Source organism: Cannabis sativa, chromosome 1, assembly GCF_029168945.1.
Source record: "Cannabis sativa cultivar Pink pepper isolate KNU-18-1 chromosome 1, ASM2916894v1, whole genome shotgun sequence".
Classification (NCBI taxonomy): domain Eukaryota; kingdom Viridiplantae; phylum Streptophyta; class Magnoliopsida; order Rosales; family Cannabaceae; genus Cannabis; species Cannabis sativa.
In genome coordinates this window covers 20,855,020-20,868,133 of record NC_083601.1, presented here as the reverse complement: position 1 = coordinate 20,868,133, position 13,114 = coordinate 20,855,020, and the positions used below count along the sequence as shown (strand labels likewise).

Here is a 13,114-nt window from a genome sequence, read left to right as displayed (position 1 = left end):
TTCATTTTTAGAGTTTATGGGATGATGGGGTATGATAAATGGGACAATGGTGTATGATAAAGCAGACGAAGGGGTCTGATATTTAATTCAATTTTCTTGTTTTTTCTAGCCCGATATAGAACGATATGGGTACGACATATGCCTGATGCTTCTACTACCAGAGAAAAGAAATATAACTTTTCTAGTAACAATTTACAATATATTATAGGTACATTGTTCCAAATAGAAAATAAAAAATCCAAAGTTCATGCTAAGTTTTAGTAGAATAATTCTGCACACCATCTCTTTCTAAACCGCTTCATGTTGTGATCAATTACATTGTCAAAAGGTTGTTAAAGAATTTTATGCTCAATATGCTTTATTGTATACATTCTGCAATTGTCGTTGTATTAGTAAATCAACACTGATTAAATAAAACATAACATAATTTATGTATAATTTAATCAAGTTACTCAATAAACATGAATTTCTAATTAAGTTACCTTGATGGAGTTATGTTCAACACTTCGAACTCATAATCCTGAGTATCTTCAATATTAGTAATCTTCATATTCTTAAGTGTATAGAATACATCATCTGGATCATCTGGTATGTAATCATTCAGAAGAATGGTTTCATCTTCAGGAGTCTGAGGCTGTGATTGTGGCTCTGAAGTTGGTCGTTTAAGCTCTTCCATGAGTGTCATTAGGGTCTTGAACTAACCCATAATCTCAACTTGGCCTTACAAAAGAGCACTCTATTCCCTTTCAACATTCTTCAACCTCGAGAAGATAGCAAAGTATCTTGCTTGCTCAACCTTTGAGGTGCTAGGATAAGATATTGTAGGGGGAACCTCATGTGCCTCTAGTGGTGGAGATGGTGGAGGTGGTGAGTTTTTAAAGTCAATATCTGTGATTAGTAAAGAGAAATATACTAGGTGAGTTGTGTAATCCCACATTGTCTGGGGAAGGTCAAGTGTGATGATTCTGAGACTGTGTAAGTATGGGACTACATAGTTAAAAAGGGCTTAAATGGATTGATTGGTACTACCTATATCAATAAGGTGCATCTTGTTTTCTGGTGACCCATCACTTGAGAACTCCAAAGTTAAGTGTGCTTTGACCTGGAGTAATCTTGGCATGGTGACCTCTTAGGAAGTTTTCTCAAGAAGTGTGCGAGTGAGGACAAAGCATGCTAGATATACTCGTGTTAGTTTACAGGGCTAATCGTTATTCTAGGAAGCAGTTAGAGTAACGTACTCATGTATAAGAGACATTAGTATATGGAGGAAAGTCCAATGGAGGCTTCAAGCAAGGACGTTACATGAATCCTCTTTAAAAAATATGGCTTCCTTCGCCTACTCTACCAACTTCTCTACAAGCTTCTCCGTCTGGCTTCGCATAGCTTCTTGTGTAGGTTGTCCTTCATTGCCCACCACCAGTTGCTCCATGTCCACAAACAATGTCACCTTAGCTCCATTAACGGTCCTCAAATATTCTTCTTCAGTAGGTCAACAACATAATATGGAGTACACTGACAACTGCCAATAAATACAAAATTTTATTTGATTGAAATCAAATACAAAACAAAATATTATTGGCAAGTTCAAGGGAGTTAAAACTTACATTTCTCGCAAATAATTTTTTAATTTCCTTGTTCATCTCAACGTTGCTATTTTTCTCCCAGATCACTATTCTTGGAAAGGCATGCGAATTCTTGACACCAAAATCAATACTCAGCTCTAGAATGGACTCATAAGCTCAATACTGCAATATTGCAGCAAACCTATATGTGGAATACTTTGCCTCCTTCTGAATGGATCTCTTCTTCTCAATTTTCTTATCCAAATGCTTCTTCATTTCTTTAAAATCTTTATTGCAAGTTTACATCAACTTCTGAAACGATATCTTTCCCCACGGGTACTGGTAAAAGAACTCAAGGTCGTTCACCATTCTCATTGCATAAGCTAGAACGATAGTCTTCTCCTCACGGCCAGTCAGCACACCCATAACAAACAAGGCCAGTCCCAGCTTGAACTCATCATCAACTACAGTGCAACTGTCAAACATTCTGCGTAATTGTCCAAAGATGATAGGTGTACTACCATTGAAATACTCAACAATCAACTAGTTTGAGGTTGTCTTCTCTTTAATCTTTTTTTCAATCGGTCTTGGTAAAAAATTCAATCCAATCACCAAAGCAAACTCAGCTTGGCTAATTTACATTTTTTCTTCGTAATGTAAAAGTGGACTTCATCTGGCTTTTCAGATCTAATCTTATGAAAAAACAACTAATGGATCAGTGCACCAGAAAAATTTAATTGCTCTCTAATGAAGAACTGTTCGAAGGGAGATCTCTTCACCCTTTCCAATAAATCGCAGTCCTTAAATTTATCTTTTATCTTTGAATAGTAAAAATTTCCACCCTCAAGTGATATATCTCGAGTAATGGTCTAACACTAAAACTAAAAGCTTTGGAGGTCTTACGTTTTGCAAAGAAAATTTTAAAAAATACAAGTTAAACATTCTGAATAAAAGTACCAAGAAAATATCTTCCTCATATCATACTACTATCGGACACAAATGACAATGAACAAATTATTAAAATTGGGCAAAACCATCAAACCAACAATCAAACCTATATTGTCCCATAATTATAAATCAAAAACTAAAAAAAATACGGCTATTGGACACAATGTCGTGCCCTATCGTGCCTGTACCAAAAATGAAACATAAAATATTATCGGACCCACATTGTACCATATATCAAACTATCGTTTTAAACTTGGAACAATAATCATACCCTTGTCTAACTTACATCGTACCCTATCATCCAATCATGCCTAACATGTGATTGATTTTCTAAATATGAGACTATCGAACCTATATTGTTCCTATATTGGACACCATCGTACCAATACAAAACCCAAAAAAAAATCACAGAAACACAAAATTCACCACTATTATCACATATTCAATTTTTCTTGTGCTAAAACAAACCTAATCTAACATATGAAAGTACACAATACTATTTTCAACTAAGATTATGCAAAAAATTACTTAAAAACTTCATCCCTTAGATATTTTTGGGTAGACCTCTCATTTCCTTCTTCAAATCATCTCTGGTTCGCTATTAGGTTTCTAAATCATGAATCTCTAAAGGCCAATCCCAAGTGGGTCTCCGACGTGGGTTGCGGGTCTCTAGGTCTCTAATTAGGCAATCGACGCTATCATCGAGGGTCTCTGGGTCTCCGTCACTAATCTTCGTGGGTCTTGGACGTGGGAAGTTGAAAACCTTCGTGTGAGTTGGTCTCGATCGTGGGCAAGATTTCGATTTGAATTGGTGGTGCCATTGGTGAAATTTTGGGGTGGTCTTTGGTGGTTCGTTGGGTGAGAACGAGCGCTCGAGATTTGTTTTTGGGTTTTTTAAATGAGAAGGGTACTTTGAGGATGTATTGTAAAAGTGGCTCACAATACCATACACACTAACTTTAATTTAGATAATCAATTTTATATAAAATTAAATTTCCCTTAAAGATTTAATAAAATATTTCAAAACATGGAAACAATTTATCAGTCTTATTGAAATTATTTTTTGTTACGTTCATTGATCTATCAAAAATTCTGATATTCCTTCCACAGTTTTACTCTTATCATTGCATTTTTGTTATGTTAATGATTATTGCTATGAGCCTATGATATCAAACAATTTTTTCATGACAATCTCATCAACTCTACGTGATGTTTTTCACATTCATTTAGTGCATGAAATTTCTTTTGTATGAAATTTCCACTTATCTGCAGAAATTTTATATACAAGTAGCATCAATATCAAAATTCAACTACAACACTTAAACGAACACAATTAAAGCAGAAGTTAAAAAACATTAATCAAACAATTAAGGAACCGAAAATAAATAAAGTATTTATACATGTTCGATGTCAGCTTTGTCCCTATTCTCGTTTCGGAACCACATATCTTTCTCTTTATTTATTCAAACAATCTTCAAAATACAACAGAGTCGAGCATCAACGAAACAACACTCAATCTCCCAAGTGTTTCACACTCTTTCTAATCCCTAAGTTTCACTCATTTAATCGAGCTCTATACATTTTTTATATTGTCTCTTTTATTTTTACCCTCTTTAGGTATCTTGAAACAACACTCAATCTCCCAAGTGTTTCACACTCTTTTATTTTTTTAGGTACTGGTTGATAGCTCTTGTCCTTTTTGTGGTGTTTTTGCTGAAACGGAATGGCATGTATTGGTTTCTTGTCATTTTGCTTGGTCTTGTTTCGGGTATGCTGGTTTGGCTGCGGTTGGAAGGGATTTATTTTCTTCCCTGCTGGTGTGGTTGGAAGCTACTGCAAGACGAGTTGACAAAGAGGAGTTGGGCAGAGTAGTAATGCTCTGTTGGGCCATTTGGGCAGCCAGGAATGACCTTGTATGGAAGAACCGTGTGAGAAGTGTGAAAGATGTGGTAACGTTTGCGAAATCGAGTCTTGATCAATGGTTGAATGCTCAAGGAAAGGGTAATATTCCCTCGATGTCTCCTTTCAAAGTTGGAGACGGTACAGAGCAGTGGGTTAAACCGGTCTCAGGCATCAAACTCAACGTCGACGCGGCCATCTTCGATTCACTCCACAAGCACGGGTACGGCTGTGTGATCAGGGACCATACGGGCGACCGGCTTCGTCCCGGGTGTGTCTTCTCCGCCCGTGGCTCCTGAACTGGCCGAGATTATGGGCATTCGGGAAGCTTTAAGCTGGCTAAAGGACCGGCCTTTCTCTCAAGCCGTTATTGAAACGGATAGCCTTGTGTGTGCTGATGCGATTAGGAGTGCAGAAGCCTTTGTTTCTGCGTTTGGGCTACTGGTAGATGAATGCAAAAATTCTCTTAATTGTTTGTCGAATGTTTCTATTGTTTTTGTTAAACGTTCAGCGAATCGTGCTGCGCACTTTGTTGCCCGGCACTCTGTCTCTTTAGCTGATCGTATGTTCCCTATTAACAGTGTTCCTTCAGACTTATTGTCCATTCTTGCGAGCGATTGCTCGGTTTAATAAAAGAACACTTATTCAAAAAAAAAAAAAAAAAAAAAGTATCTTATGTTAGGATATTTTGGGTACAATACATATAAAAAGAGATATGTTTCAACTAATAAAATTAAAGGTAAATTTAATTAATTGATTAATAAAAATGGTATTTTTCAACTTATCCCCGTTTAATCCCTTAGTGGCATTAGGTTGTAAGGAATGAAAATATAAGAATAAGAATATGAATAAAATCTAAAATGCATAAAAAAATTGATAAAAAAAATTATTAAATTTTTTTTCTTGTTATATTTGAATGGTCTTTCCTTTATTTTTAAAATGGAATAGTCATTCCACCAAAATGGTGGAAAGAATATTCTATTGAAATGTCATTCCAATACTTTAAAATACAACCAAACAAACGAATAGAATGAAAATTGTTTTTTTTCTATTCCATTCTATTTCATTACCTCCAACCAAACGTCGCCTTAGTTCTTTAAAAAGAAAAACCCCTTTGTGAATCTGAGCAACTTCTGAATATATAACAATAGTAAGAACTAACATAACCGAATAGTTATTAAGTTAGTTGACTCAAGATAATTAATTACAGAAAACTTACTTTCTGTTGTGATTAATTTGAATGAGTTACACCACAGCTTTCAAAGTAATGGTAAAGTTTTTCTTTTCTTTTTTTCTTGCTAATTATATATCTAAAATGCCATTTTAATATAGACCATAATTAATAAACATTCAAACTTAAATTTTCATTCAATTCTAATGGCACTAGGCAGACATAATAATTTTTTATAAATGTTATATATATAAACAAACTTGTGTTATAGGTTAATTAGAATTTTTGTCACCCAAACTTTAATATATAACAAATCATATCTTATAAATTTTTTATATCGTTAAAAATTCCTCACAAACTATTGATATTATTAGATTCAATAACTTCTGTCCAACTTTATTGACTGAAGCCTCATTTGGATGAAAGTTTAGGAGACAATTGATAATTATCAAAGTTTGAGGGACACGAGTTAATGCATAAAATCACCACGTTAGTAAAATTAAACATAATTTGACAAAAGTTATTGAACATAACACTCTCAATAGTTTGGAAGAATTTTTTAACGATCTAAAAAATTCAAATGTATAATTTAGTATATGTCAAAATTCAATGAATATTCGGAGAATATGGACACCTTTTACACATAAGAATATGGACTTAAATTTAGTTATACATAATTTTGAATAGAGATCACTATCACTTTTTATTATTTAGTCCCCATTATTTTACCTTTACAAATTACAATGTTCATCCAACTCCAAGACTAGGAGGTATCTTTAGAAGACTACCAAGTACCAACAGACATTTCCCTCTAAAGTAGAACAATTCAATTTCTTTCTTCTTAATCGGCTCAATATTTATCTCTTAAAAACATATTAATACAAATTCATTCAGTGAGAAGTAAAATACTTCTAAACACTAAAGAGATACCTTCACAACTTTGACAGTAAAATTTTGATATTTCATTGCCATAAAGAGCATTCCCCAGGATTGTTGTGTAGTTGTACATTACATCAGTATCACACCTGGTACTCCCCTCAGTATTTCCAGATCCAATAAATTCACTACATTCTACAATTCCTCTCCACAAAAATATAAAATAGAAAGAAAAAAAAAAAGTAGGCAAAAAGAATATTGTCATAATAAAAATGTGGTTTAGTATAGAGAAGTGATTCTATTCTTGGTTGGTATAACTGTTTACTTTGTTTGTAGTCGTATCTACTGAGAATAAGATGTGATGGCTTACAATTTTGGTTGGAATGTCTTCAAACTTTCTTGTATTAATTTCCACAGGCTTCAAGGCTCTTTTTTCTTATACCACAACCGTGCAGTGGCCTCAGTTTGGGAAATTGGCATGTCCTTATGTCTAAACCGAATGCAGACATTGCTTGCAGCTTAAACGCGTACCATGAATGAGAAAGAAACTCTTAATTTATCTTACCCTGTTTCACAAATACATCCCGGCAATGGATTTGCATAAAAACTTTCCTCCAGCTTTGGAAACTCTCCAGCTTCTCTCCAATATGGAGATCCATCTCTGTCTATATGAAGCTTCTTCACTTTCGAACTGAATTTCTTCCAAGATATTTTTCCTTCATCCAACTGATCAACAAGTTTCACAAAATTCATCCTGCAGCAGCAACAAAGTTTTAATCAGCACATGAAAATAGAGTACCGAAGTAAACATATAACTAGAACATTAACATTCCACCAAAACTAGAAAACTTTGAAAAGGGTATAGAGTTTGGAATTACTTGTCAGGATTGATAGTCTTCTTGAAGTTCTCAAAGCGTCTGTGTCCTTGAACTGCCTTGGCCATATTGCCGTCGTATGTATATACAAACACATCACTCTGAAGAGCAACCACATAGTCTATACCAGCCAACATATTCTGATGTTTTTCGAAAGGTCTTAGCTCATCTTCTGTTGCTAGGGTCGAATGAGAGAAGATGTTGGGGAAGTCGTCCTTAAGATATTGCATACTACCATTTCCATAAGATTCACCGGCAACCAAGTAAATCCTAATATTGGAAGGAAAACCAAGCCCTCTGAGTAAAAGTGAAGTCTCCCTTGGGGTCAACGGGCAACCACCAAGCAACCTTCTCTCTGTCCCATTAATCTCCTTCTCTTTCCAATGGCTAACTTCATAACGCATTCTGCGCAGTTCATCATCTTCTTCTACTGTCAAATTATGACTGCAACCTGTAAATGCAAGCATATCCTTCTCGTACCTAAAATATGAAGAAGAAAATACAAATCTTAATAACTTGAATGAACCAAATATATTATTGACATCATTACAAATAGTATACTTGCCTCAAATGCAGAGCAAGGTAAGGGCTTCCACTCTGTCTCATTCTAGAAACCAAGGTTGTCCCTAGTTCTTCAATTTGAGCTGAATATTTTAGTGCCTTGTAATTGACACGGCACCTCAGTTTTTGTATGGAATCTCGAATGTCATTATTGGCAAGCCTAGAATCAGTATGAGTAAAATAAACTACTTTGTGCTGCTTCAACAAGGGAAGAACCTCTTTCTTATAATAATCAACCTGAACATAAGAGCACGAATCAGCTAACCATCATCACACCAAGGGAATTAGGGGAAGGTAAGAAACAATGTCTGAGACTGAGGTTACATAACATCATGCCAGCTAGGACTTGAGTAACTGCCTAAGCACTAGTGCATTACCTTTGACCAAGATATTGGTGTTTTTAAGTAGGGCTCAACTCCAGCATAGGCAGGCGGTAGTGACTCAATTATGTGGACTTCATCCTTCAATGTCTCGATGAAGTGCCGCCAATCAAACAGATCTTTAAAGTCACTGCAAAATTTAATAAGAAATAGTTAGCTTGTGTAATACCACTAAAAAGGCTAAAATCAGCTGTGAAGAAGTTGTGTTTCTAAGATCAATGTATCGATGCATAATAACCCAAATAACTTATCCACCAAAGAAACACTAAACCAACCTCTCATCAGCCCAATATGAGCTGTGATCAAGAGAAGGAAGGACAAGAGTTGCCTTCATGATCTTAGCAACAGCAACCATATCGCAAATCTGCACTCTAGAATAATTCATGAATCAGACAAAAGTAAAACTGACATAGAATTAATTATTATAATCAACTAAAAAACAAAATAACAAAAACACAATATCCAGACCCCAAATCTCATCTGATTCAAGCCACCGTTAGCATTTATGAGAAGATAACCATTGGTCTTTACATCTAATCCTGCCAAAACACATTTAAACTTGAATCAAACACAGACTCAAATCACACACTTAATATGTGTGTGTGTGTGTGCAGAGAGACAAAAAGAGATGTAATGTATTGCATACTTTTATGATTCTTTGACTGGTCAATGCACTGAGTGAAATTCTCACTGTTGGGTTTAGACCAGATACCTGAGTACTGAAGCAGGAGTTAATTTTTCAAAAGAAGAACGAAATATGTGATAACCAACCCAATCCTCCGTAAAGCCAAAAAAGAGAATAGGTAGCACTGGGACAATAATGTAGTTTAGAACTTACTTCATCTTTGTCTTTCTGGCTTTCCACAACACCAGTTGATACCATCATTAGAGTTCGCTCAACATCAGCTCCTTTTTCTCTATATACGTAATCTTTAGAGTTTTGGTCCATCATAGATACATGAGTTGACTCAGATGAATCCTAAGGAAGTGGATAGACTAAATTATACAAAAGTATGAAAACTTATATAAATAATTAAAAAAAAAAACACTGATAAGACGATAATCTATTCAAAATAACAACTTAAGAGTCACTTGTAGATGCTACCATAACCAATAAACAACTACACTCTACACTCACTGAGAGAAAATATAAACAATGCTGTGTATTCTCTACCCAATTAAATATGGGAATAGAAATATTCTGGAATCAAGTAACTGAGGAAGTAAAACTTAGTCCAGAGTTGTTATATAAGATCCCTTTCCCAAGAAAATTCCTCAACAACTGAAGAGAATATATTCTTTAATGGTTGAAACTTGAAATAAGAAAACATGAACTAAAGAATTTTAATATTTATTACAAAGTCAATTATCGTAATTCGCTTTATCTAGTGTCTTTCAAAATTCTATTATTAACGTTAATCGGTCCAAAACTTTGGACAATTAGAATCCAAAAGGTAACCATTTTTAGAAAGGAGTTCTTGTTTAATGACATGTGCTAATGTAAATATACTGAACCAACCTGATCGAAACCAGCTCTATCAATGGTAGATCCAAACCACCCAGTAGCACAAATCTTGAAAACGCCAAGAAACAAGCACATACCACAGAACACCAAGAACATCCAATGCCCAAGCTTCTTCCTTTCCTTCAACCCCAAATCCGCAACCACCGATCCAATGGGCTTCTTCAATAGTCCCTTAACACCCCCAACATGAAATCTCTGGTTCACATAGTGAGGCAACCTCCTTTCCAAAACCGAGTCAAACCCATCTACAGAAACCGTGTTACTGCCGATTTCAGATCTGGGTGAGGTGAGTTGCAGCTCAATCTCATGATGTGGACTTAACCCACTTCCGTTATTAACATGACCGCTACCTCCATTGTTGCCAATACTACTACCGCCGTTGTTGATGATATTACTGTTCTGTGAGTTGTTACTAGTATTACGCTTAAACGAATGGGCTCGGCGAGTCATTGGACCTGAGAATCTCGGGCTATTAACTCGCTGAGAAACGCCATCGCTGGTATTGTGTTGGTGATGATGACCCATATCCTGTGTAATCATTAGTTATTATACTTTAGCCTCTTATGAAATCCTCCATTAAAGTAAGAGATAAAGAGGAAATTAGCTCAGAAAGACATGAACCCAGTTGCTTTCTCTTCTCGACAAATCATATAATCTAGTAGAGTACACCACAACTCGCTTGTCTCTTTCTTCGTCTTCGTCTCAAAAAAATTGAAATCCCAGCACTTACACCTCTGAATCAACCGTAAGCTCGTCTTCTCTGTTTTTTCTTTTCTTTTATTTTATTTTTTTTTCTCTCTCTTTTGAAAATTCTAACAATTTTTTTATTATTATAATAATAATAATATGTTAGTGGGGTGTGACTTGTTGTTACCGTGTATTTGCTCATATTTTTGAGTGTAATGATAATGTTGGCACTCGCCTCCCTAAAATGTTGGATCCTTCCTCGTTTTTAAGTAAAAATTTATATATTATCAAATTTAGAGTTCTAGGTTTTTACTATGGGTAATTGGTTTATGAGTTTTGTAAAAATTATTAATTAAATTTTTTATTTTGTTAAATGATAAAATAGAATTTGTATTTTTAAAATAGTATAATTAAAATATTAGATTAACTTTTTATTAATATAAAACTTAATAATAATATAATTTATAAGTGTTATGATAAAATTGATTATATTATATATTTATTCGTATTAAAAATTCTATTTTAGAATTTTAGAAAATATTTGTTATGTATTTTATTATTTAACAAAATTAGTTGTTGAATGTGTAAATTTTGTAATACTCAATGTCTACAATATTATTTACTATCTATTTCAAAAAAAAAATGCTATTTACCATTTTATTATTATTTATAAAAAATCAATTAATGGGTTGGTTTTCCAACTTCTGTAAATATTTTAGTTTCCCATTTCTTCTTTGTTTTTTCATTGTTTCCTCTTTTATGGTTTCTGTTTTAAGGTTTTGAGTAATAGTGGAGTTGATCAATATTATAATGATGTATTAAGTCTCGAATCTTTACCAAGTAAACTCAATATTTTTTCCACTCCGAAAAAAAAAAGCTCACTATTATTTCTAAAATTATGTATATTTTGAACACGATTAGTCTCTAAAAGAAAACTGTATTGTCTTGTCATTTATGGTTTCAGTTTGTTTTTTTTTTTCTTCTTTTTCTAAGTTATATTTAGCTGGCTATATTTTGTTGGGGGTATGTTAACAACTAAATTATCACGGGTGTACATAATTTTCTTAATTATGAATGTATTATGTATATTATATATTCCGTATCTGTATCATACACAATCAAGGAAATATTCTAAAGTGATTAGGGTGACATGGTCCAGTTGTAACTTTTAATAATAATTTTTATTTTTGTTACTGTTATTTCAAAAAACAATTCATTCTTCACATTTAATTCACATTACGAGTCTCTAAAAAAAATCACATTACGAGTACACAACCTTCAAAAAAAAAAAACATTTATTTTTCTATCCATTTTAAAGAAAAAACAAACACATTTTATCATTTCTCTCTCTCTCTCTCTCTCTCTCTCTCTCTCTCTCTCTCTCTCTCTCTCTCTCTCTCTCTCTCTCTCATTTTCTTCATTGCCAAGACTCCAAATTTGATTTTTTTTTTTTTTTTTTTTTGGAAATTACATATGAAAAAAATTATTTAATAAAAAATAAGAGAAAACAATTTAGGGTAACTGTAGGATTTTCTTGGTGAATTTCCAAGAATGCCCTACACCAACTCAAGTATTCAGTCAAAAACGACAGGGACAAAACTGTCCTAGAAAATTAAACTTAAAACCAATACCAAACGACAAAGAAACACTGTCGTATTCACCTGCACGACAAATCGTTTTAACCAAACGATTTGTCGTTCTGCCTTGAACAAAACTCAGTGAAATCAGAGCTAACCCTAGCTCATTTCACTCATTCGAACATTCGAGAGTTTCTCAAACTTCTCTCACTTTCTCTCTGCCTTCTCTCTGGTTCTCAAACCCTAGAACCAGAGATTCTTCTCGATCTCACCCAGAAATCATCCCAAAAACACCATACAACACACATACACAAAGATCAAACAAAACACAGTAGGTTAGAGGGAAAAACAAACACCAGAGATTATAGAGGTTCGCCCTAAATCAGGGGTACGTCCTCTTTCGAGCTCGCCTTGAAGACGATCCTCAGATCTGCACTATTTGAAGAAGATTAATACAAAAGGTGAGAAGTCCAAGTCACAATCTTTGACTGGTATTTCTGATGTTCTCTCTTTATGTGTTTATTTCTCTCTTATTTCTTTTCTCACTCACTGACTCTTTTCTTTTCTTTGCATGAACTTGAAACATCGAGCTTTGGACCTGAAGCTTCCGTATCCGGGAACTGCCGGATTTGCATCTCTCAACTGAGAGATTGGTAAGGCTCTAGATCCCTTTATATAGTTGTAGTTTATGGTTGATCAAGGTCTAGGAGTTAGTTACAATTTCGGTTGTAACTAACTACTAGATCTTGATCCACTAGAGGCAAAGCCACATAGGATCTGTTCTGTTTTATTTGTATTTTTCTTCTCTTCTTGTAAAGCTGTACTAATAAGTGTGACAGGGGGGATCTAATTTAACAATTTCCACCTTAGATGTCTCCTGGAACACTTATTCTTATAGTGCGTCTTTCTTCAAGGGTCCTAGCTCACTGTGGTAATGGTCATCCACCATTACCAACCCCTAACAAGTCCAAGCAGTGCTTGAACTTAGTTAAGGGTAGCACCTTAGTACCGATATCAGAAGGATTCTCTTCAATGGGAACTTTCTCTATCTGT

The 13,114-nt window shown here is 34.4% G+C and overlaps 1 protein-coding gene and 1 long non-coding RNA gene across 3 annotated transcripts; both read right to left on the bottom strand.

Annotated features, from left to right (window-relative positions):
- Positions 1 to 54: 54 nt before the first annotated feature.
- LOC115704975 (uncharacterized) lies at positions 55 to 4,646 on the bottom strand. The gene is made up of 2 exons (XR_004009365.2): positions 1,605 to 4,646; positions 55 to 1,519 (listed from the first exon to the last, which is right to left on the bottom strand). It is a non-coding gene; the product is annotated as an uncharacterized LOC115704975 (long non-coding RNA).
- A 1,873-nt stretch (positions 4,647 to 6,519) lies between these two features.
- Positions 6,520 to 10,724, bottom strand: LOC115705616 (O-fucosyltransferase 35). 2 transcript variants are annotated; one of them, XM_030633000.2, is made up of 10 exons: positions 10,419 to 10,693; positions 9,792 to 10,325; positions 9,111 to 9,251; positions 8,919 to 8,991; positions 8,741 to 8,811; positions 8,548 to 8,636; positions 8,270 to 8,402; positions 7,897 to 8,129; positions 7,335 to 7,811; positions 6,520 to 7,210 (listed from the first exon to the last, which is right to left on the bottom strand). In XM_030633000.2, the coding sequence occupies exons 2-10, from the start codon at positions 10,320 to 10,322 to the stop codon at positions 7,018 to 7,020; spliced, it is 1,941 nt and encodes a 646-aa protein (XP_030488860.2). In that variant the 5' UTR covers positions 10,323 to 10,325; positions 10,419 to 10,693; the 3' UTR covers positions 6,520 to 7,017. The 2 variants fall into 2 exon arrangements, with proteins under 2 accessions (XP_030488860.2, XP_030488859.2); XM_030632999.2 differs by having other exon boundaries at positions 9,792 to 10,724.
- Positions 10,725 to 13,114: the final 2,390 nt, after the last annotated feature.

Excerpts from the sequence above, each read along its gene's own strand:
- LOC115705616 (XM_030632999.2), bottom strand. The coding sequence starts at position 10,337 with ATGATTACACAGGATATGGGTCATCATCACCAACACAATACCAGCGAT. Across the intron at positions 8,812-8,918 it reads CCAGTCAAAGAATCATAAAA|GATTAGATGTAAAGACCAAT; the intron begins GTATGCAATACA and ends GTGTTTTGGCAG. Across the intron at positions 8,637-8,740 it reads TGAATCAGATGAGATTTGGG|ATTTGCGATATGGTTGCTGT; the intron begins GTCTGGATATTG and ends TCTAGAGTGCAG.